Source organism: Lutra lutra, chromosome 9 (genome assembly GCF_902655055.1).
Source record: "Lutra lutra chromosome 9, mLutLut1.2, whole genome shotgun sequence".
NCBI lineage: Eukaryota > Metazoa > Chordata > Mammalia > Carnivora > Mustelidae > Lutra > Lutra lutra.
Genome location: NC_062286.1, coordinates 96,988,729 through 97,014,798, shown reverse-complemented (window position 1 = coordinate 97,014,798; position 26,070 = coordinate 96,988,729). Strand labels below are relative to the sequence as shown.

The 26,070-nt window shown below is 38.8% G+C and overlaps 1 protein-coding gene across 2 annotated transcripts in view; it reads left to right on the top strand.

Annotated features, from left to right (window-relative positions):
- Positions 1-1,103: 1,103 nt before the first annotated feature.
- The window catches only part of XRN2 (5'-3' exoribonuclease 2), a 93,520-nt gene continuing 68,553 nt past the window's right edge, over positions 1,104-26,070 (top strand). For both annotated transcript variants that reach the window (XM_047744889.1, XM_047744888.1), the window contains exon 1: positions 1,104-1,288. In XM_047744889.1, coding sequence (XP_047600845.1) covers positions 1,214-1,288 — 75 coding nt within the window. In that variant the 5' untranslated portion in view covers positions 1,104-1,213. The remainder of the gene's footprint in view (positions 1,289-26,070) is intronic.

The following is a 26,070-nucleotide window of genomic DNA, read 5'->3' as shown; positions in this document are numbered from 1 at the left end:
GAGGAGGAGCTGTTTCCAGGAGAAATGAGGGATTTCACCACAAATATTAATAATTTCAGCAATCCTTAAGTAAAATATTGGATAACATTTTCGCTAATTTCTGCAACACTTTAAGCAAAATGGCATCAGATCACAGAGGAGGGGGCAATAAATATTGCATGCCAGGTAGCAAGGAGAAATACTTTCAGAGAGGCCTCTTGAGGTGAGCCTTTAGGATTGAGTGTGATTTGTCAAGCCAGGAGGGGATTCCACGGAGAGAGAGAGTTCCGAGCTTGAACAAAGGGACATAAATACCTCCTCTTCCAGAACTCTCTTTTTATATTCTGGAAAAATGTATTTGAAGCCACCATAAAACAAAGAACAAAAGTATCCTTTCAGCGCAAAGTTAGAGGATTAAATGATCTTTAGTTGGACTGAAACACAAGCTGTGTGAATAAACAAGTGACTAAATCCCCCTACAACTTGACTTTCTCATCTCCTGCATAAAGATGGTAATGGTACCTTAAGGCTCAAGTAACGATTAAATGAGATAATCCCCCAGCCAATGCTTTCACACATCGTAAACGCCCAAAAAACCCGCTAGATATCAGCAGTTATACTCATAAATGTAGCTGGAAAAAAATGAATTAAATACTAAATCCCAGCTAGATACCATTTTTAAAGTATTCAGAGTGAACTCGTTATGCAAACCAAACATCGTGAGGTCAAAATATTTAAAATTACTCCTTTTAATAGTTCAGGTACGTACAGTGTTACAAAACCAGGAGAAACCAGGAAGCAGAGTTGACGAGTGGGTTTAGATGCTCTGATTTTGTCAACTGAGACAGGTGAGAAACAGGTGATCAAACCCAAAGAGCTCCCCGAGGACCTGCTGAACGCCCGGATTGCGCGACCCAGGGAAAGCTGCAGCGAAGGCACAGCCCGGGGGCCCACACAACTCAGACGCGCAGGAGCGCGGAATCTGCGGCTGGCCCCAGCTACAACGAGCAACCCAGGATAAAGATTCCCCCCAGCCCTCGCCACTCCGCCCGCAAAAGAACCCTGCTCCGCCCCGCGGCCGGTCGACGTCCCGGGCGGCGCGGTCGTGACGCCACTTCCTGTCGCCGGCGCGCACGTGGGAGGAAGTGCCGGTGCCCGCGGCCGCCGCTCCTGCTTGTCTCTCTGGTTACGTTTGTCCGCCGGCCGGGCCGCTTCCTCCAGCTGGGCAGCCGCAATGGGAGTCCCGGCTTTCTTTCGCTGGCTCAGCCGCAAGTACCCGTCCATCATTGTCAACTGCGTGGAAGAGAAGGTGAGGAGGCGCCTGACGGCCGCCAGGGGCTCAGGCACGTTTAGGCCGCGGCCCTCGGCGCCCGCCACCTGCCCCCGAGGCACGGTGCTGGGTCCCGCACCACCCTGTCGGCCTCGCGGACAGGGCGGCCCGACACGCTGTTGGGCGCCGGCACCCGGAATCGGGGCCGGGGAAAGCGGGCGGGGCGGGGCAAGAGCCGAAAGGGGTACGAGCTCGCTTGAGGGCTGTTCCTCCCTTGCCCGCTTTTTCCGGGACCGGGAGGCCCCGCCCACGGCTTTGTTTCTTCCCGGCCCCGTGCGTTTGGTTTTCCGAAGAGTCTTAGTCTATTGAGCCACTCCCGGCGGCTCCACAGAATTAGCTGGTTAGGGCTGCGCAGATGCTGATCCTGGCCTTTAACAACCTTGTAAAGTAATACCGGCGGCGAGCTTTTTTGTTGTTTACTGTCCGTGCCTGAAAGGCTTCGTAGTGCCAGAGGCCATTTGTTGCTAGATTTGTTAGATTCCACGGCGAAAGCAGCCATCCAGGAAATATAGGACAAGATAGAAGTCTGATAAGTGCCCCTTGTCTAGGTGCTCTACTGTCGGACAGCTTACTTGTTAAAATTTTCGGAATTCCTAGATGCACTCCACTTTTTGTTGTTAGTTTGTTAGTACATTGACTTTTGTCCATTCTTCAGTTTTGTAGTTATCGTTTCCGTGTTAGCAGTCCAAGTTCGATTTTATACTCTTAATTAGAATTTTTGGGTTGGGAAGGTTCAGGGGGTCACATCATGCCTTCCACCCTTTCGTTTTTGAAGGAAGTACCCAGCTGTCACTGTGAAAACTTACTTTTGTTTCCTCCTGGCACCGTGAGATCTTAATTTTTGCTTATTAGCTATCCAAAGGGGGGATCGAAAACCTTGTTTTGATGGTATTCCCAGTATTCTTTTTTTTTTTTCTGAAAGAGAAACTTAAACTTAATGCTTGTTTCCTTTGTTTTTTAAGACTTTTCTCAAACATAACGTACATCTCATTCCATTTTTACTTTCTAGTGATAACCAGTTCTAACTCTTTTGGTTCTGTTTCTGAGTATCATGCTTATGCCTGATTTACTGGTTTTGGATCTAGCTGTGGAATTGCAGCTATGATAGAAGACGGTTTAGTCGCTCTTGCAATCTCCTTCCCCCCTCCAAATAATAGTACATCACTATCTTCATTTCTTCTAACGGTAAGCTTGATAATTTTACTATGCCTTTTTAAAAATTGTATTTCCTATATAAAGTATCCCTTGACTTTTCACTGTCAAAGCTTAGCTATTAGCTTTTCTACTCTGGCTGCCCTTACTCTTCACCTCAGCGTGTCAGTTATACTTTTCCCTTGTTGGCATCCAAAATTAAATTGTCAGGGCGTTGGTAATACTGATTTATTTCAAAAGCTAAAAAAATTAGGGGTGCCTGGGTTGTTCAGTCAGTTAGATATCTGATTTCAGCTCAGGTCATGATCTTGCCGCTCAGCCTGGAGTCTGCTTGTCCCTCTGCCCCTCCTTCAGTATCTGTCATTCATTCATTCATAAATACATACATACATATTCATTCATACATACATACATACATACATACATACTTTGAAAAACAATAAAAGCTGAAAAAAATCAAACAGTATTGTCAGTTATTGTCACTGTGCCGACTCAGGTTATGTGCTACTTTTGTCTTTTCCTTGGTATTGCTTTTCTCTTTTCCTCTTTACATCATTCCCTATCCAATCTCCCTCTTGTCTCAGATATTCTATCAAGTCCTCTTTCTTCTTGGAGACTGCTTTTTGAGATTTTTTATTTCTATTGCTGTCACACTTGATTATTTAGGCTTTCTGGAAACCTGTTTCTTGAAATTTTTAACAATTCCTTTCTTCAAATTGGAGATACTGTTTTCTGATCATCTTTCATGGCTTAAATCCTTGGTTTTTATTTTCAGTCAAATTCTTAAAGAAGTGCTATGTGAGATGTTAGTTTTCTGAGTCCGTTGTATCCTTGTACATATGGATGGCCATTAGCTAAACGTAGTTTTAGCTTGAAAATAAGTTTCCCTCAAAAGTTTGAAAGTATTGTTCTTTTGACTTCTGTTATCCAGTGTTGTTGATGAGAATTGAACATTAATGTGATTTATTTATTTAATCAACACACTTATGTAGCGTTTAACATGTATCGAGTGTTCTAGGCACTTTACAGATTAATTTATTAAATCTTCATACTCATATGATTATTACTCATTATTATTACTATTACAGATGAGAAAACTAAAGGATGGAGTGGTTAAGTAATATACTTAAGGTCAGTCAGTTAATGTCAGAGCCAGTGTCAACCAGGAAGACCATGCTCTTAATTTATGTGTTCTGCTTTCACTCTTTTGTAATTGATTTATTTTTTTTTAATTTTTTATTTTTTCAGTGTAACAGTATTCATTATTTTTGCACCACACCCAGTGCTCCATGCAATCCGTGCCCTCTCCAATACCCACCACCTGGATCCCCCAACCTCCCACCCCCCGCCCCTTCAAAACCCTCAGATTGTTTTTCAGAGTCCATAGTCTCTCATGGTTCACCTCCCCTTCCAATTTCCCTCAACTCCCTTCTCCTCTCCATCTCCCCTTGTCCTCCATGCTATTTGTTATGCTCCACAAATAAGTGAAACCATATGATAATTGACTTTCTCTGCTTGAGTTATTTCACTCAGCATAATCTCTTCCAGTCCTGTCCATGTTGCTACAAAAGTTGGGTGTTCATCCTTTCTGATGGAGGCATAGTACTCCATAGTGTATATGGACCACATCTTCCTTGTCCATTCGTCCGTTGAAGGGCATCTTGGTTCTTTCCACAGTTTGGCGACCGTGGCCATTGCTGCTGTAAACATTGGGGTACAGATGGCCCTTCTTTTCACTACATCTGTATCTTTGGGGTAAATACCCAGTAGTACAATTGCAGGGTCATAGGGAAGCTCTATTTTTAAATTCTTGAGGAATCTCCACACTGTTTTCCAAAGTGGCTGTACCAACTTGCATCCCCACCAACAGTGGAAGAGGGTTCCCCTTTCTCCACATCCTCTCCAACACATGTTGTTTCCTGTCTTGCTAATTTTGGCCATTCTAAGTGGTGTAAAGTGGTATCTCTATGTGGTTTTAATTTGAATCTCCCTGATGGCTAATGATGATGAACATTTTTTCATGTGTCTGATAGCTATTTGTATGTCTTCATTGGAAAAGTGTCTGTTCATATCTTCTGCCCATTTTTTGATATGATTATCTGTTTTGTGTGTGTTGAGTTTGAGGAGTTCTTTATAGATCTTGGATATCAACCTTTTGTCTGTACTGTCATTTGCAAATATCTTCTCCCATTCCGTGGGTTGCCTCTTTGTTTTTTTGGCTGTTTCTTTTGCTGTGCAGAAGCTTTTGATTTTGATGAAGTCCCAAAAGTTCATCTTCACTTTTGTTTCCTTTGCCTTTGGAGACATATCTTGAAAGAAGTTGCTGTGGCTGATATCGAAGAGGTTACTGCCTATATTCTCCTCTAGGATTCTGATGGATTCCTCTCTCACGTTGAGGTCTTTTATCCATTTTGAGTTTATCTTTGTGTACGGTGTAAGAGAATGATCGAGTTATGGACCCTCAACTCTATGGTCAATTAATCTTCGACAACACAGGAAAAAATATACAATAGAAAAAAGACAGTCTCTTCAATAAATGGTGCTGGGAAAACTGGACAGCTATATGCAGAAGAATTGATTTATTTTTATTTCTGAATTTTTAAAAGATCTTTGTATCCTTGGTAGTATAAGCTTTCATGATTATGTACTTAGGTATAGGGTTTTTTAAAATTTAAATTCATTTGGATCAGTACTTGGCTGAGTCTCTGAGTCTGGAAACTTGTGTTCTCAGTTCTAGAGAATGTTCTTTGATTTATTTTTCCTGACTTTTTTCCTCTGCCCTGAATTCTGGATACTGGGTCTCTGATTTCCTTTTTTTTTTTTTTCTTAACCTATAATGTATTATTTGCTTCAGGGGTACAGGTCTGTGATTCATCAGTCTTATAAAATTCATAGCACTCACCATAGCACATACCCTCCCCACTGTCCATAATCCAGGGACCCCATCCCTCATACCTCCCTCCCCTCCAGCAACCCTCAGTTTGTTTCCTGAGATTAAGAGTCTCTTATGATTTGCCTCCTTCCCTGGTCCCATCTTGTTTCATTTTTTCCCTCGCTTCCCCCCATCACCCCCTGCCTTGCCTCTCAAGTTCCTCATATCAGAGAGATCATATGATAGTTTTATTTCTCTGGTTGACCTACTTTACTTAGCATAATACCCTCTAGTTCCATTCACATCATTACAAATGGCAAGATTATGTGGGATTTTTTGATGGTTGCATAGTATTCCACTCTGTGTGTGTGTGTGTGTGTGTGTGTGTGTGTGTGTGTGTATCTGTATATATATAAATAGATAAAGAAGATGTGGGGTGGGTGTGTGTGTGTGTATCTATAGATACACATCTTCTTTATCTATTCATCTGTTGATGCACATCTAGGCTCTTTCCATAGTTTGGCTATTGTGGACATTGCTGCTATAAACCTTGGGGTGCATGTGCCCCTTCGAATCACTACATTTGTATCTTTAGGGTAAACAACCTAGTAGTGTGATTGCTGCTTCATAGGGTAGCTCTATTTTTGACTTTTTGAGGAACCCCCATACTGTTTTCCAGAGTGGCTGCACCAGCTTGCATTCCCTCCAACAATGGAGGAGGGTTCCCCTTTCTCTGAATCCTTGCCAACACTTGTCATTTCCTGACTGGTTAATTTTTGCCATTCTGACTGAAGTGAGGTATCTCACTGTGGTTTTGATTTATATTTCCCTGACGCCGAGTGATGTGGAGCATTTTTTCATGTGTCTGTTGGCCATCTGGATGCCTTCTCTGCAGAAATGTCTGTTCATGTCTTTTGCCCATTTCTTGATTGGATTCTTTGTTCTTTGGGTGTTGAGTTTGATAAATTCTTTATAGATTTTGGATACTAGGTACTGGACCTCTGATTGATTTATTTTTCTTTCTTTCTGTTCTCCCCTTCCCCCCTCCTCTTTTGTAGGTTTATTGAGATATAATTGACGTACAGCAAACTGTACATATTTCATGTGTACAATTTAATAGATATTGACGTATGTGTGCATCCATGCAACCATCACCACAATCGAGATAATAAACATCACTATAAAATATTCCATCTGCCTCTTTATTATTTCTCCTTAAAGCCCCTCCCTGTTGACCATCTTTAATCAACCACTGGTGTATTTCTGAATCTGTAGATAAGTTTTCATTTTCTACAATTGAATATAAATGAAATTATATTGTAGGCACTCTTTTTTTTTTTTTTTGATGTGGCTCAGTTACTTTCATTCAGAATAATTATTTTGAAGTTCCTTCATGTTATGTGTGTCAGAAGTTCGTTTCTTTTTATTTTTGTATAGTATTCTATGTTGTGCATATATCACATTTTGTTCATTCATCTGATTGAGGAGCATTTGGATTGCTTTGGGCCATCATAAAAAAAAAACTATGAACAGCTATGAACAGTGGTGTCCAAACCTTTGTGTGACTGTATACTTTCATTTCTTTAGAGAAATTACCTAGGAGTGAAATGATTGAATTATATGGTAGATGTGTGATTATTTCAAAAGGAAAAATTGCCAGACTGTTTTCCCAAGTGATTGTACAATTTTGTATTGCCACTAGTAGTTTATGAGAGTTCTAGTTGTTCTTTTTCTTCACCAACACCTGGTATGGTTAGTTTGTTCAGTTTTAGTCCTTTTTTTTTTTTTTTTTTTTTTTAAGTCTTAGTCCTTCTTATGTAGTTTTATCTCTTGGTTTTAATTTACATTTCCCTAATGACAAATGATGTGGAGCATCTTTTTGGGTGCTTATTTGCCTTCCATGTACCTTCTTGAGTGAGATGTCTATTCAGATCTTTTGTTCCTCCCCCTTTTTTTAAGAGAGGGAGAAAGGAGGGCAGGGGCAGAAGGAGAGGGAGAGAAAGAATCCTAAGCAGGGGGGCGCCTGGGTGGCTCAGTGGGTTAAGCCTCTGTCTTCAGCTCGGGTCATGATCTTGGGGTCCTGGGATCGAGTCCCGCATCAGGCTCTCTGCTCACCAGGGAGCCTGCTCCCCCCCCCCCGCCCCTTTCCTCTCTGCCTACTTGTGATCTTTCTCAGTCAAGTGGATGAATAAAATCTTAAAAAAAAATAATAATAATTCTAAACAAGCTTCAGGCCCAATGCAGCTCGATCTCAGAACCCTGAGATATGAAACATGAACCAAAATCAAGAGTTAGCTGCTTAACTGATTGAGCCACTCAGGTGCCCCATGTTGATTTTTTTTTTAATTGTCAAACCCACTTTGCATTCCTTGGATAAATCCCACTTGATCATGGTGTATTATTTTTATGTATCATTAGATTCAGTTTACCAAAGTTTTCTTGAGAATTTTTACCTTTATGTTCAAAAAGAATATTTGTGTTCTGGTATTCTTAGGTTTTTGTCCATTTTTAGTATCAGAGTAATCTAGATGTCAGATTGAGTTGCAATGCATGCTCTCTTCAGTTTTCTGAGAAAAGTTTTTGCAGAGTTGATATTATTTCTTCCTTAACTATTTGATAGAATTCACCAGTGAAGCCATCTAAACCTGAAGTTTTGGGAAGGATTCTTTTAGCTACAAATACAGTTTGTTTAAGTGAACATAAAGCTGTTCAGATTATCTTTTTTTTTTTAATGAGTTTGTATGTTTCATCAATTCTGTCCATTTCATCTAGGTAGTCAAATTTGTTGACATAAAGTTGTTCATAGGATTCTTTATTATCCTTTTGTTCTCAGTGGAAAATGTAGTGATGTTATCTTTCTCATTCCTGATACTAATTTTTTTTTGTTTCATTATCAGTATTGCTAGCGTGATCTCAAAGAACTAGCTTTTGATTTCATTCATCTTTTTTCCCTGTTGTTTCTTCTGCTTTTTATTGAGTTTTATCCTTATTTTCATTATTTATTTCTTATGCTCACTTTGGGTTTAACTGCTTTGTTTGTCCTCATTTCTAAAGGTGGCTGCTGAGGTCATTGCTTTGATACATTGTTTCTTCTCATAGGTTTGGAGTGCCTGCTACTACTGTGTTAGTTACATCCCACAAATATTGACATGTTGTGTTTTCATTTTTATTCAGCAACAGATACTTTCTAATAGACTTTTTTACTTCTTTGGCCCATTGTTTATTTACAGCTGTTACTTAATTTTCAAATATTGGTGATTTTAGGCATTTTTTGGTTTTTGATTTCTAGTTTTGTTCACTGTCATTGAACATACTTTGCATTATTTGAATCTTTTTAAAGTTTACCTGATTTGTTTTATGGCCTAGAATATGGTGTTGGTAAATGTCATTTTGCCTTAAAAGAGATACAAGTTCTGCTCTTGGGTGGAGTGTTTTATAAATGTTATCATGCTGGTTTATAGGATATGGAAGACTTGAACAATACTTAGTGATTTTGTTTCTTCTATCAATTACTGATAGGGGTGTGGAAATCTGTTACATATAATTATTTGGATACATCTATTTCTTGTGCATAAATGCATAGGATTATTATGTCTTCTTGAAAAATATGCTCCTTTATTGTTACAAAATTAACTTTTTTGGCTCTCCTGGGTGACTCATCCGTGGAGTATGCTTGCTATTCCCTGCCTCTTCTTTTGTCCCTCCTCCACTCATGGTTTCTCTCAATTAAATAAATAAAATCTTTTAAGAAATTATCTTTTTTATCCCTGGCATCCCTGCCCCTTTGGTCTGAAATTTGTTTTGCTCAGTATTGAGATAGCCAGGTCTTCTGATAGGTCTATTTCTTTTTGTGTCTTTACAAAAAAAAGTGTTTGTTTTTTATAGACAACATACAGTTGGTTTTTTTCTTTTTTTTTCAAAGATTTTATTTATTTGACAGAGATCGCAAGTAGGCAGAGAGGCAGGCAGAGAGAGAGGAAGGGAAGCAGGCTCCCTGCTGAGCAGAGAGCAGCAACTGAGGGCTCAATCCCAGGACCCTGGGATCATGACCTGAGCCAAAGGCATAGGCTTTAACCCACTGAGCCACCCAGGTGTCCCTGGGTTTGTTTTTTTATGCTGTTAGATGATTTCTTCTCTTTTTTATTGTGGCAAATACACATAACATAAAATTTGCCATTTTAACCTTTTTTTAAGTGTAGAATGCAGTGGCATTAAGTACATCCACAATATTGTGAAACCATTACCATTATTTATTTTGTCATCATCCCAAACGAACTCTACCCATTAAACAGTAATTCTCTGTGCTTCCTCAGCCCCTACTTTCTGCCTTGTGAATGTGTCTGTTTTAGGTACCTAATGAAAGTAGAATCATATAATATTTGTCATTTTGAATCTGGATTATCACTTAGCATAATGTTTTCAAGACTTACTCATGTTTGAATGTACCAGAATTTCATTCCTTTTTAAGGCTAATAATATCCCATTATATGTATAGATCACATTTTGTTTGGACATTTGGGTTGTTTTTACCTTTTGACTACTGTGAATAATGGTGCTGTCAACATTGGTGTATAATTATCTGTATTCATGTCAATGCTTAGGGTATATAACTATGAGTGGAATTGCTGGATCTTGTGGTAATTCTGTTTACCTTTCTGAGGAACTGCCAAACTGTTTTCCTAGTCTCTGCATTGTAAGCAGGGTATTAAGGATTTTTACATTTCACATGAGTATTGGTATGGTTAGATTTAAATTTGTCAGCTGTTTTCTGTCATATCTATTTTTTGTTTTCATTTTCCAATTCTTTTGGATTGAGTATATTTTTTCATTTCATTTTATCTCTTCCTTTGGTTTAACTATTTATTCATTCAACCATCAGTTTTTCACTTTGTGTCCTTGGCTTATATAGGGCTCCATTAGCTCTACATTCTTAAGAAAAATGCCTTTGGGCACCTGGGTGGTTCAGTCAGTTAAGCATCTTTCTGCCTTTGACTCAGGTCATGATCCCAGGGTCCTGGGATTGAGCCCCATGTCTGGTTCTCTGTTCAATGGGGAGCCTGCTTCTCCCTTTCCTTCTGCCTGCAGCTCCGCCTGCTTGTCCTCTCTGTCACCCCCACCCCGGGTCAGTAAGTAAATAAAAATCTTTTTAAAAAAAAGAAAGAAAAATGCCTTAAACTCTCCTAAACTCTAAAGATCTAGTGATTCTGCATTATACTCCACTGCTCCCTCCGGTCTTTATTCTCTGGTTATTTCTGTGTGAGAGCTGAAACAAGGCAGTGTTGCCTTGTTTGACTTCAGCTGGGAGTGTGCATGTTGGTGAACTCTAATTTTTCACTGCTCTGCTCATGTTTATGAATGACTGAGAGTGCTGCAAATACTGATTTAGGGGTTACCAAAAGATTTTTAGTAAGTAGGTGAATTAGCAAATATGGAATTCATGAATAATGAAGATCAGTGGTCTATATGCCACACAGGGTAGTTGTGTGAATTAAATCAATTAATACAAGTTAAGTTGTTTCAGACATTGCTTTGTACAGACACTTGGTATTTCAGAATCTTACTGCTGAATTAAGTTTCAGGAGTTCGTATGTCCAAGTAAAATTGGGGATATATTTGTGTCTAACTTTTGGTAATATTGTGTAGTGTAAGATAGTACTCTACCCCCCCTTTTTTTTTTCTCCCTTCCATTTGATTGAGTACTTTTTTATGACTGGCACTAATTTAAGGTCAGGAGGGACAGTAATGAACAGGGTGGCTGTTGGACCCTGATTCTGCTTCAGTTTTGGTCAGTATAATACTTTTGTGGGAGATGGCTACTACATTTTTAGGTAGCTTAATTCACCCACTTAAAGTTTATAATTAAAGGGTTTCTTGTATATTCATGGATATGGGTAACCATCGCCACAGTCAGTTTCGGAACATTTTTATCACCTCAGAAAGAAACCTATACCCTGTGGCTCTCAACCCACTATCCCCTGCCCCTGCCACTCCTATCCATAGGCAACCACTAGTTTACTTTCTGTCTCTCTGTAGAGTCTCTATTGTGACTTCCATGTAAATGGAATCATGTAGTCTATGTTTTTTTCCTGGCTGGCTTCCTTCACTTAACATTATGTTTTTAAAGTACATCCATGTTATAGCATGTATCAATACTTCATTCTTTTTTATGGCTAAATAATGCTTCATTGTGTGGTGTGGATATACCATATTTTGTTTTTCTATTTGTGTGTTAATGGACTTTTGGGTTGTTTCCACCTTCTGACTGGTATGAGTAATGGTATTACATTCATATACAGGTTTCTGTGTGGACATGTTTTCATTTACTGGGTATATACCTAGAAGTGGAAACTCTGATACAGGGTAACTCTGTGTTTGATTATTTGAAGAACGGCCAGACTGTTTTCCAAAATGGCTGCAACATTTTAATTCCCACCAGCAGTGTTTCAGGGTTTTAATTTTCCCACATTTCACTAATACTTGTTATCTCACTTTATTTTTGCCATCCTAATGGGTATGAAGTTGATATCTCACTGTAGTTTTAATTTATATTTCCCTTAGGACTAAATTATACTGAGCATCTTTTTTCATGTGCTTATTGGCCCTTTGGATCTTTCTTGGAGAAATGTCTATTCATATTTTTTTGCCTGTTTTTCAAATTGTATTGTCCTTTGATTGAATTGGAAGAGTTTTTAAAATGTACATATTCTGGGGACGCCTGGGTGGCTCAGTTGGTTAAGCAGCTGCCTTCGGCTCAGGTCATGATCCCAGCGTCCTGGGATCGAGTCCCACATCGGGCTCCTTGCTTGGTGGGGAGCCTGCTTCTCCCTCTGCCTCTGCCTGCCATTCTGTCCGCCTGTGCTCGCTCTCTCTCCCTTTCTCTCTGACAAATAAATAAAATCTTTAAAAAAAAAATGTACATATTCTGAATACAAGCCCCTTAAAAGATATATGACTTGCAAGTTTTTTTTTCCTGTTTTGTGTTGTCTTTCCACTTTCTTGACAGTGTCCTTTGAAACATGAAGTTCTTACTTTTGATGATGAAATCTAACTTACTTTTTGTTTAGTTGCTTGGACTTTTGGTGTCACATCAAAGAATCCATTGCCAAATCCAAAGTCATGAAGATTTATGCCTGTATTTTTCCCTGAGAGCTTTATACTTCCAACTCTTAAATGTGCATGTATGATCCATTCTGAGTAAACTTTTGCATATGGTATGAGGTTAAGGTCCCAACTTCATTCTTTGGTGTGTGGCTATCCAGTTGTTACAACACCATTTGTTGAAAAGTGTTCTTTGCTAATTGAATGGTCTTGACACCTTGTTAAAAATCAGTTGACTTTATGGGACGCCTGGGTGGCTCAGTTGGTTAAGCAGCTGCCTTCGGCTCAGGTCATGATCCCAGCGTCCTGGGATCGAGTCCCACATCGGGCTCCTTGCTTGGCGGGGAGCCTGCTTCTCCCTCTGCCTCTGCCTGCCATTCTGTCCGCCTGTGCTCGCTCTCTCTCCCTCTCTCTCTGACAAATAAAAAAAAAATAAATAAATCTAAAAAAAAAAATTAAAAAAAATCAGTTGACTTTAGAGGTATGAGTTTATTTCTTGTGTTTCATTTCTGTTCTTTTGATTTATATGTTTATCCTTGTACCAGTACCATAGTGTCTTGATTACCATTGCTTTGTAGTGAATTTTGAAATCTGGAAGTATAAGTCCTTTAGTTTATTCTTTGAGGATTATTTTGTATATTCGGCTTCCTTGCAATTGCATATAAATTTTATAATCCACTTCATAGTATAGATTTTACATTTCTTTGATTAACTTTAGTTTTAGGATACTACTATGACGAATTGTTTTATTTTTCAATTGTTCATGGCAAATGTATAGAAATTAAATTTTTTTTATATTGATCTTGTATCCTGCAATCTTGCTGAGCTCATATATTCTAATAGTTTTTTAGTAGTTAATTTAGGATTTTCTATATACAGGATCACATCATGCAAAGTTCTACTTCCTCCTTTACAATATAGATGCTTTTTATTTCTTTTTCTTACTTAATTGCCCTGGGTAGAACCTCCATGACAATTCTAACCTTAAAGGGAAACCATCTACTTTGTCACCATTGAGTATGATGTTAACTATTTTTTTTTATAGATGCCCTTTATGTAAGGAACTTATCTTCCATTCCTAATTTATTGAGTGGTTGTTTGGTTTTTGTTTTTACCATGAAAGGATGTTGGATATCCTCAGATGCTTTTTCTACATCTATTGAGATGGTCATGTAATTCTTGTCTTTCATTCTATTCATGTGATATATTTTATTAATTGATTTTTTGATGTTAAGCAAGCTTTGCATTGCCAGGATAAATCCTACTTGGTAATGCTATATAATTCTTTTCATGTATTGTCAGATTCAGTTTGCTAGTATTTTGTTGAGGGCTTTTATATCCCTGTTCACTAGAGAGTCTGTAGTTTTGTTTTCCTGTGACATCTTTGTGTAGTTTTGGTTATCAGGATAATACTGGCCTTGTAAAATGTGTTGGAAAATGTTTCTTCCTTTTCTTGTTTTTGGAAGAATTTGTGAAGAATTGGTATTCTTCTTTTTTTTTTTTTTTAAGATTTTATTTATTTATTTGAGAGAGAGAGAACATGAGTGGAGAAAGGTCAGCGGGAGAAGCAGACTCCCTGTCGAGAGCCCAGAGCCCCGATGTGAGGATCCGGGGACTCCAGGATCGCAACCTGAGCTGAAGGCAGTTGCTTAACCAACTGAGCCACCCAGGAGCCCAAGAATTGTTATTCTTCTTTGAGTGTTTGGTAGAATTGAGTGGAGAAACCGTTTAGGCTCAGGCTTTACTTTTTTTTTTTTTTTTTTAAGATTTTATTTGTCAGAGTGAGCGAGTGGGTACACACAAGCAAGGGGAGTGGCAGGCAGAAGAAGCAGCAGACTCCCTGTTGAGCAGGGAGCCCAATGCCGGACTCGATCCCAGGACCCTGGGATCATGACCTGAGCTGAAGGTAGATGCTTAACTGACTGAATCACCCAGGCATCCCTAAGCTTGGGCTTTTCTTTGTGGGTAGTTTTGTTTTCTGATTTTTTTTTTTTAACTGGTTTTGCCTCATATAGGTTTATTCAGATTATTTCTTTTGTCATTTTTATAGTTTGTCTTTTTATTAATTGTATGCTTCATCTAAGTTATCTAATTTTTTCGTGTACTATTCATGACCTTTTTTGTTTGTTTCTATAAAGGTGGCAGTAACATCCTGTCTTCTCTTTTGTTACTGATTCTGATAATTTAAATCTTCTCTTTTTCTAGGTCAGACTGACTAAACATTTGTTGATCTTTTGAAGGAACAACTTCTGGTCTCAAAGGTTTTTTTTCTTTTAATCTTTTCATTTTCAGTTTTGTTACTTTTTCCTCTAATATCATTTCCTTTGTTGGCTTTGGGTTTAATTTGCTATCATTTTTCTAGTGTCTTAAGGTACACATATTTTCTAGTATTTCTTTTTAAAGATTTTATTTATTTATTTTATAGAGACAGAGAGGGAACACAAGCAGGGGGAGTGGGAAAGGGAGAGCAGGCTTCCTGCTGAGAAGAGCCTGCCTGGTGAGGGGCTTAATCCCAGAACCCTGGGATCATGACCTGAGCCAAAGGCAGATACTTAACAACTAAGCCACCCAGGTACCCCTATTTTGTAGTGTTTTAAGGTGCATAACCTATAAGGTTAGGTTGTGGATTTGAAGTCTTTCTTAATATAGACATTTATAGTTCGACTCTATAACATAAGTTTTGGTATGCTTTATCTTCATTTTCATCAATCTCAAAGTATTTTCTGATTTCTCTCTTGATTTTTTCATTTCATTGGTTATTTATTCATGAGTGTGTTCTTTAATTTCCACATATTTATGAATTTCCCAGATTTCCTCTTGTATTTCTAATTTCATTTCATTGTGGCTGGAGAACATATTTTAAATTATTTTTATGCTTCTAAATTTTTTGAGATTTGTTTTATGGCCCAGTGTTTGGTCCGCTGGAAAATGTTCCGTATGTAGTTGAGAATGTATGTTCTCTTGTTGGATGGAGTATTCTATAGAAGTCTGTCAGATCTGGTTTGTTAATAGTGTTGTTCATGAGAGGAGGAGTAAGATGGCAGAGGAATAGACCTAATATCATCGGGTCCCAGGACTTCAGCTAGATAGTTATGAAACCATTTTGAACACCTACAAACTCAACAGAAGATTGAAGAGAAGAAGAGCAGCGATTCTAGGAACAGAAAAGCTACCACTTTCTGGAAGGTAGGACAAGGGGAGAAGTGAATCCCAGGCAGTATATGGGAAGACACATTGCGGGGGGAGGGGTTGGCTTCCAGCAAGTGGTAAAGCAGCGGAGTACAAAATTGGAACTTTTAAAGAAGTCTGCTCCACTGAGAGACGTCACTCTAGAGGCTAAGTGGGGGACGGAGCCCTCGCTGAGACAGTGTGGTCTCAGGACCTGTGAGGTCACAAAAAGACCAGGGGTGCATGAGTGTGGTAAATCTCCCAGGTATCGGAGCGGGGAAGCTGGCTGCAGAGACAGAACCAAGGAGTGGGCTCTTAGCTCAGGATTACCTTAAATCATGACCCAAGGCACAGTCTGGCCATTGCTCTTTGAGCAAGGACCACACATGTGGTAGATTGGGGGAGACCTCCTCCTTCCTTCTCCGGGAGAAGTGGCACAGGAGTGCGCTGCAGGAATCTGCTGGATTTGGAGACTCTAAACAGGGCCATGTGCCAGAGATAAAAACAATAGGTCACAGGCTAGGTGAGCACGGAGTGTGGCTGGAGACTGGGGACATGGGAATGATTGACTGCTTTTCTCTGAGAATGCACTGAGGAGTGGGGCCTCGAGCTCTCAGCTCCCACAGGGCTGGAGATTGGGAGGCTGCCATCTTCATTCCCGTCCTCCAAAGCAGTATAGAAAGCATTCAGGGAATAAAAGCCACAGAGAACAAAACCGAGCAGATCACTTAGCCTGGCCCTTAACAAGGGTGGTGCAGTTCCTCCTCTGGTAAAGACATTTGAGAATCAATGCAGCAGGCCCCTCCACCAGAATGTCAACAAGAACATCCAGCCAAGACCAAGTTCACCGATCAGTGAGAACTGCAGAACTTCAGAGCTACAGGAATACAGCACATAGAATTCATGGCTTGTTCCCCATGATTCTTTAGTCTTTCAAAGTTAAATTTTTTTTAATTTTATTTTTTTCTTATTCTGTTTTTTAAAATTTTACCTCTTTTCTGTGTTAACATTTTTTAACTATTCTATATTATCAATACCTTTTTAAAAATCTTGTTAAATGTTCATTGTTATAGTTCTATTCTATCCCTTCATTGTATTTAGCCTTATTTTTTTGTATACATAGAGGTTTTTCTTTCTTTAAAATTTTGGAATACAGTTTGTTCTAACAGATCAAGATATACCCTAAATCTAGCACATGGCTTTGTTCTAGACTCCAGCCTGATCACATTCTTTCCTTTTTTCTACTTTTTTCAACTTTTTTTCTTCATACTATTTTCTTGTTTAGAATCTTTTTAAGTTTTCATCTTTACAATCATATTCCATCCCTTAATTGTGCTTACTCTTATTTTTGTGTATATGTAAGTTTTTCTTTAAAATTTTGGGAGCAATTTCTTCTAAGAGACCAAAACACACCCCAAAATTCTTCCCCCACTCCCTGGTTTCGGGTCTCTTCCAATTTGGTTAGTGTATATTTTTCTGGTGTCATTGCTACCCTTTTAGTATTTTGTTCTCTCAGCCATCTGTTCTTACCTGGATAAAATGACAAGGCAGAAAGATTCACCTCAAAAAAAAAAAAAAAAAAGAACAAGAGGCATTACCGACAGCTGGAAACCTAATCAATACAGACATTAGTAAGATGTCAGATCTAGGGTTCAGAATGATGATTATCAAGGTGCTAGCTGGGCTCAAAAAAAGCATAGAGGAGAATCCCTTTCTGGAGAAATAAAAGAACTGAAATCTAATCAAGATGAAATTTAAAAAGCTATTTATGAGGTGCAATCAAAATGGAGGCTTTTATTGCTAGGATAAATGTGGCAGAAGAGAGAATTAGTGATACAGATGACCAAGTGATGGAGAATACAGAAGCTGAGAAAGATAAACTACTGGACCACGAGGGGAGAATTCAAGAGATAAGTGATACCATAAGACAAACAATATTAGAATAATTGGGATCCCAGAAGAAGAAGAAAGAGAGGGGGCAGAAGGTATATTGGAGCAAATTAGAGCAGAGAATTTCCCTAGTTTGGCGAAGAGAGGGAGTTTCAAAATCCAGGAGGCACAGAGAACCCCCCCCAAAATCAATAAAAATAGGTCCACACCCCATCATCTGATAGTAAAACTTACAAGTCTCAGCAATAAAGAGAAAATCCTGAAAGCAGCTTGGGATAAGAAATTTGTAACATGCAATAGTAGAAATATTAGATTAGCGGCAGACCTGTCCAGAGAGACCTGGCAGGCCGGAGAGGACTAACGTGATATATTTAGAGCACTAAACGAGAAAAATATGTAGCCAAGAATACTATATCCAGCTAGGCTGTCATTGAAAATAGAAGGAGAGATTAAAAAAAAAAAAAAAACTTCCAGGACAAACAAAAATTAAAAGAATTTGCAAACACTGGACCAGCCCTACAGGAGATATTGAAAGGGGTCCTCTAAGCAAAGAGAGAGCCTAAAAGTAATAGACCAGAAAGGAACAGAGACAGTATACAGTAACAGTCACCTTACAGGCAATACAGTGGCACTAAATTCATATCTTTCAGTAGTTACCCTGAATGTAAATGGGCTAAATGCCCCAATCAAAAGACACAGGGTGTCAGAATGGATAAAAAAAAAACAAGACCCATTGATATGCTGTCTACAAGAAACTCATTTTAGACTCAAAGACACCTCCGGATTTAAGGCAAAGGGGTGGAAAACAATTTACCATGCTAATGGACATCAAAAGAAAGCTGGGGTGGCAATTCTTATATCAAATAAATTAGACTTTAAGCAAAAGACTATAATAAGAGATGAGGAAGGACACTATAGCATACTTAAAGGGTCTGTCCAACAAGAAGATCAAATAATTTTAAATATCTGTGCCCCTAGCATGGGATCACACAGTTATATAAAGCAATGAATAACAAACTCAAAGAAACACATTGACAGTAATACAATAATAGTAGGGGACCTTAACAACCTCCTCACTGAAATGGACAGATCATCCAATCAAAATATCAACAAGGAAATAAAGGCCTTAAATGACACACTGGACCAGATGGACATCAAGGACGTATTCAGAACATTCCATCCCAAAGCAAAAGAATACACATTCTTCTCTAGTGCACATGGAACATTTTCCAGAATAGATTACATCCTGGGTCACAAATCAGGTCTCAGCTGGTACCAAAAGATTGGGATCATTCCCTGCATATTTTCGGACCAAAGTGCTTTCAAACTAGAACTCAATCACGAGGAAAATTGGAAAGAACTCAAATACATGGAGGCTAAGGAGCATCCTACTAAAGAATGAATGGGTCAACCAGGAAATTAAAGAAGATTTTTAAAAATTCATGGAAACAAATGAAAATGAAAACACAGCTGTTCAAAATCTTTAGGACACCGCATAGGCAGTCCTGAGAGGAAAGTATATAGTGATACAACCCTTTCTCAAGAAACAAGTCTCAAGTACATAACCTAACCCTACACCTAAAGGAGCTGGAGAAAGAACAGCAAAGAAAGCCTAACCTCAGCTGGAGAAGAGAAATAATGAAGATCAGAGCAGAAATCAATGAAATAGAAACCAAACAAACAAACACTAGAACAAATTAATGAAACTAGGAGCTAGTTCTTTGAAAGAATTAATAAGATTGATAAAGCCCTGGCCAGACTTATCAAAAGGAAAAGAGAAAGGACCCAAGTGAATAAAATCATGAAGGAGGAGAGATCACCAAAGAAATACAAACAATGATAAGAACATATTATGTGCAACTATACACCAGCAGATTTGACAATCTGGAAGAAATAGATGCATTCCTAGAGACATATAAACTACCAAAACTGAACCAGGAAGAAATAGAAAACCTGAACAGACCCATAACCAGTAAGGAGACTGAGGCAGTCATCAGACATCTCCCAACAAACAAGAGCCCAGGACCAGACCTCTTCCCAAGGGAATTCTACCATACATTTAAAGAAGAATTAATACCTATTCTGAAACTGTTCCAAAAAACAGAAATGAAGGGAAAACTTCCAAATTCATTTTATGAGGCCAGCATTACCTTGATCCCCAAACCAGACAAAGACCCCCAAAAAGGAGAATTACAGACCAATAGCCTTGATGAACACAGTTTTTAAAATTCTCACCAAAATACTAGCCAGTATGGTCCAACAATACATTAAAAGGATGATTCACCATGACCAAGTGGGATTTGTTCTGGGCTGCAAGGTTGGTTCAATATCTGCAGATTAATCAGTGTGATACAATATATTAATAAAAGAAAGAACAAGAACCATATGATACTCAAAATATGCTGAAATAGCACTTGACAAGGTACAGCACCCTTTCTTGATCAAAACTCTTCACAGTGTAGGGTTAGAGGGTGCATACCTCAGTATCTTAGGAGCCATCTGTGAAAACCCACAGCAAATATCATTCTCAATGGGGAAGAACTGAGAGCTTTTCCCCTAAGGTCAGGAACATGGCAGGGATGTCCACTGTCACCACTACTATTCAACATAGTACTAGGAGTCCTAGTCTCAGTAGTCAGATAGCTAAAAGAAATAAAAGGCATCCGAATTGGCAAAGAAGAAGTCAAACACCCACTCTTTTAAGATGATATGATACTTTATGTGGAAAACCCAAAAGACTCCACTCCAAAACTGCTAGATCTCATACAGGAATTCAGAGAAGTGTCAGGATATAAAAATCAATGCACAGAAATCAGTTGCATTTCTATACACCAACAGCAAGACAGAAGAAAGAGAAATTAAAGAGTTGATCCCATTTATAATTGTACTCAAAACCATAAGATACCTAGGAATAAACCTACCTAACCAAAGAGGCAAAGAATCTGTACTCAGAAAACTATGAAGTACTCATGAAAGAAATTGAGGAAGACACAAAAAAATGGAGAAATGTTCCATGCTTATGGATTGGAAGACCAAATATTGTGAAATATTTGCAAAAATGTCTATGTTATCTAGAGCAATCTACACATTTAACGGAATCCCTATCAAAATACCATCAGTGTTTTCAAAGAAATGGAACAAATAATCCTAAAATTTATATGGAATCAGAAGAGACCCCGAATAGGCAGAGGAATGTTGGAAAAGAAAACCAAAGTTGGCAGCATCACAATTCCAGACTTCAAGCTGTCTTACAAAGCTGTCATCATCAAGACAGTATGGTACTAGCACAAAAACAGACACAGATCAATGGACAGAATAGAGAGCCCAGAAATGGACCCTCAACTCTACGGTCAACTAATTTTTGACAAAGCAGGAAAGAATGTCTAATGGAAAAAAAGACAATTCTCTTCAACAAATGGTGTTGGGAAAATTAGACAGCCAAGTGCAGAAGAATGAAATTGGACCATTTCCTTAGACCACACACAAAAATAGACTCAAAATGGATGAAGAACCTCAATGTGAGACAGGAATCCATCAAAATCCTTGAGGAGAACACAGGCAGCAACCTCTTTGACAGCCACAGCAACTTCTTCCTAGAAACCTCACCAAAGGCAATGGAAGCAAGGGCAAAAATGACCTGTTGGGACTTCATCAAGATAAAAAGCTTTTGCAAATTAAAGGAAACAGTCAACAAAACCAAAAGACAACGGAGAGAATGGGAGAAGATATTTACAAATGACATATCAGATAAAGCGCTAGTATCCAAAATCTGTAAAGAACTTACCAAGCTCAACACCCAAAGAACAAAGAATCTAAGAAATGGGCAGAAGATATGAACAGACATTTCTGCAAAGAAGACATCCAGATGGCCAACAGACACATGAAAAAGTGCTCCACGTCACTCGGCATCAGGGAAATACAAATCAAAATCACAGTGAGTTACAACCTCACGTCAGTTGGAATGGCAAAAATTAACCAGTCAGCAAATGACAGGTGTTGGCGAGGATTCAGAGAAAGGGGAACCCTCCTCCACTGTTGGTGGGAATGCAAGCTGGTGCAGCCACTCTGGAAAACAGTATGGGGGTTCCTCAAAAAGTCAAAGATAGAGCTATCCTATGACCCAGCAATCATACTACTAGCTATTTACCCTAAAGATACGTAGTGATTTGAAGGGGCATGTGCACCCCAATGTTTACAGGAGCAATGTCCACAATAGCCAAACTATGGAAAGAACCTAGATGTCCATCAACAGATGAATAGATAAAGAAGATGTGGGGTGTATGCATGTATGTATGTGTACACACACACACACAGGAATACTATGCAGTCATCAAAAAAACGTAATCTTGCCTTTTGCAACGACGTGGTTGGAACTAGAGGGTATTATGCTAAGTGAAATAAGTCAAAGACAATTATTATATGATCTCTCTGATACGAAGAATTTGAGAGGCAGGGCGGGGGTGTCATGGGTGGAAGGGAGGGAAAAAAATGAAAGAAGATGGGACCAGGGAGGGAGACAAACTGTAAGAGACTCTTAATCTCAGGAAACAAACTGAGGGTTGCTGGGGGGTGGGGAGGGAGAGATATGGTGATTGGATTATAGACACTGGGGAGAGTACGTTATGTAAGTAGAGTTGTGTAAGAATGATCATTTACAGACCTGTACCCTTGAAGCAAATAAAACATTCCGTTAGTTAAAGAAATGAAAAGGAATAGTGTTGTTCACGTCATCTGTTTCCTTATTTTTTTTTTTAAGATTTTAATTATTTATTTGACAGAGATCACAAGTAGGCAGAGGCAGGAGGGGCAGGGGAAGCAGGCTATTACTGTTGAATTGTCTGTTTTTTCACTTTTGTCATTTATTAAAAGAATTGTGTTTTAAAAAGTTTTTTATAATAGCTCTTGTTTAATTCAAGTGTAATTAGCACAGTGATATTAAGATGTATATGCATTGTTTTGCATGTACAGTATGATTCAAGAATTGTGTACATTACTCAGTGCTCATCAGGAAAAATGCATTATAAATCCCATTTATGTTTTACCCATCCCCTTACCACATCTCCCCTCCGGCCACCATGAGTTTGTTTTCTTATATGAGTCTGTTTCTTGATGGTCTTTTTGTCTTTGTTTTTTGTTTTGTTTCTAGTACTCCACGTACAAGTGAAATATGGTACTTGTCTTTCACTATTTAACTGATTTCACTTTGCATTATATCCTGCAGGTCTATCATGTTGCAAATGGCAAGATCTCATTTTTAATGGCTGAGTGATATCCCATTGTGTGTGTGTGTGTGTGTGTGTGTGTGTGTGTGTGTGTGTGTGTGTATCACAATTTCTTTATCCATTCATTTGTGGATGGACACTTGGGTCATTTCCATGTGTTAGCTGTGGTAAATAATGCAGTAAATATAGGGGTTCATGTGTCTTTTAAAATTAGCATTTCTGGGGCGCCTGGGTGGCTCAGTGGGTTAAGCCGCTGCCTTCGGCTCAGGTCATGATCTCAGGGTCCTGGGATCAGCAGGGAGCCTGCTTCCCTCTCTCTCTCTGCCTGCCTCTCTGTCTACCTATGATCTCTGTCAAAAAAAAAAAAAAATTTAGCATTTCTGTTTTCTTCTGGTAAATACCCAGTAGTGGAATTAACTGGATTATATGGTAATTCTGTTTGTAATTTTTCGAAGAACTTCCAGCTTGCTTTCCACAGTGGCTGCACCAATTTGCATTCTTACCAGCAGTACAGAAGAGTTTCTTTTATTCCACATCCTCGCCAGCACTTGTTATTTCTTGTGTTGATTTTAGCCATTCTGACAGATATGGAATATCTTGTGGTTTTGATTTGCATTTTTCTGATAATTAGTTGTGTTGAGCATCTTTTCCTGTGTTGGCCATTTGTATGTCTTCTTTGGAAAAATGTCTTTGCAGGGCCTTTGCCTATTTTTTTTTAAAGACTTTTATTTATTCATTTGACAGACATCACAAGTAGGCAGAGAGGCAGGCAGAGAAAGAGGGGGAAACAGACCCCCCGCTGAGCAGGGAGCCTGATGCGGGGCTTGATTCCCAGGACCCTGAGACCACGACCCGAGCCAAAGGCAGAGGCTCAACCCACTGAGCCACCCAGGCACCCCTGGCCTTTGCCTCTTTTAAAATTGGATTATTTGGGGGGGGGGGTTTGGTGGTGGTGTATAAGTTCTTTATATGTTTTGGATAATAACCCCTTATAGGACATCTCATTTGCAGATGTCTTCTGTTTTGCTAGGTTGTCTTTTTGTTTTCTTGATGGTTTCCTTCACTGTGCATTCATTTTTGTATAGTCCCAGCAATTTTGTTTTGTTTTTGTTTTCCTGGCCTGAGGGAACATATCTAGAAAACTATTTCTATGGCCAGTGTCAGAGAATTATTGGAAGTGTTTTCTCCTAGAAGTTCCATGGTTTCAGATCTCACATTTAGGTCATTTGTTAATCCATTTTGAGTTTATTTTTGTGCGTGGTGTACGAAAGTGGTCCAGTTGCATTTTTTGCTTGCAGGTGTCCAGTTTTCCCAGCACCATTTGTTGAAGAGACTGTCTTTTCCCCATTGTATATTCTTGCCTTCTTTGTCATAGATTAATTGACCATCTATGCATTGATTTATTTCAGGGCTCTCTATTCTGTTCCACTGATCTGTGCCTCTTTTTCTTTGTGCTAGTACCATAGTGTTTTGATTACTACAGCTTGGTGTAGTACATCTTGTAATCTGGGATCATGATACCTGAAGTTTTGTACCTTTATTTCAAAATTGCTTCGACTATTTGGGGTCTTTTGTGATCCCTTACATACTTTAGCATTATTTGTTCTAGTTCTGTGACCAGTGTTATTGGTATTTGGATAGGGATTGCATTAAATCTGTAGATTGCTTTGGATAGTGTGGACATTTTAACAGTATTGGTTTTCTCAGTCCCTGAGTATGGAATATCTGTCATTTTCAGTTTCTTTCATCAGTACTTTATAGTTTTTAGAGCACAGGCCTTAAACCTTCTTGGTTATGTTTATTCTTAGGGATTTTATTATTTTGGGTGCAACTATAAATGAGTTTTTAAATTTCTCTTTCTGCCACTTCATTATTCATGCATAAAATACAGTGGATTTTTGTATATTAATTTTGTGTCCCGTGACTTTACTGAATTTATTTATCAGTTCTAGTAGTTTTTTGGTGGAGACTTTAGGGTTTTCTGTGTATAATATATGATCTGCAAACAGTAATAGATTTACTTCTTCTTTACCAGTGTGGGTGCCTTTCATTTCTTTTTCTTGTGTGATTGTTATGGCTAGGACTTCCAGTATCATGTTGAATAAAAGTGGTGAGAGTAGACATCCTCCTCTTTCCTGATCTTAGAAGAAAAGCTTTCAGGTTTTCATCAATGAGTATGATGTTGACTGTGGGTTTTTCATATATGGTCTTTATTTTTTATTTATTTTTTAAATTTATTTATTTAAGCAGGGGAGGGCCAGTGCGGGGAGAGAGAGAATCCCAAGCAGGCTCCATACTGTGCATGGAGCCCAATGCAAGACTTGATCTCAAGACCCTGAGATGACCTGAACTGAAACCAAGAGTCAGATGCTCAACCCACTGAGTGACCCACGTACCCCCACATGGTCTTTATTACGTGGAGGTGTGCTCTAAATCTGCTTTATTGAGTGGTTTTGTTTTTTGTTTTTTGTTTTTTTTTTAAAGTCACCAGTAGATGTTATACTTTATCAAGTGCTTTTTCTGCATCTATTGAAATGATTGTATGGTTTATATCTTCTTTTTTCTTGTTAATGTGATGTAATCATATTGATTCATTTATGAATATTGAATCACATTTGAATCCTTGAATCTCTGGAATAAATCCCGTTTGATCATGGTGAATGATTTTTTTTTTTTAAAGATTTTATTTATTTATTTGACAGAGAGAGATCACAAGTAGATGGAGAGGCAGGCAGAGAGAGAGAGAGGGAAGCAGGATCTCCGCTGAGCAGAGAACCCGATGTGGGACTCGATCCCAGGACCCTGAGATCATGACTTGAGCCGAAGGCAGCGGCTTAACCCACTGAGCCACCCAGGCGCCCTGATTTTTTTTTTTTTTTTTTTTAATGTATTGTTCGTTTGGTGTGCTAATATTTTGTTGGGGGGTATTTGCTTCTATGTTCCCCAGAGATATTGGCCTATAGTTTTATTTTTTGGTAGAGTTTTTATTTGCTTTTGATATCAGGGTAATGCTGGCATCCTGGTATAAATTTGGGAGCTTTCCTTCCTCTTTTTTTTTGGAATAGTTTGAGAGGAATGGGTATTAACTCTTCTTTAAGTATGGGGATGGGAGGGGACTGCAGAGGGGGAGAGAGAGAATCTTAAGCAGACCCCAGACCCATCCTAGAGCCTCTCTGGCCTCAATCTCACAACCCTGAGATCATGACCTGAGCCAGCAAGTAGGGATCAGATACTAATCCTGCTGAGCCACTCAGGCATCCCTAGTGATACAGTTTCATTGCTAGTAACCAGTCTGTTCAGATTTTCTATTTCTTTCTGATTCAGCTTGGGTAGTTTATATGTTTCTAGGAATTTACCAA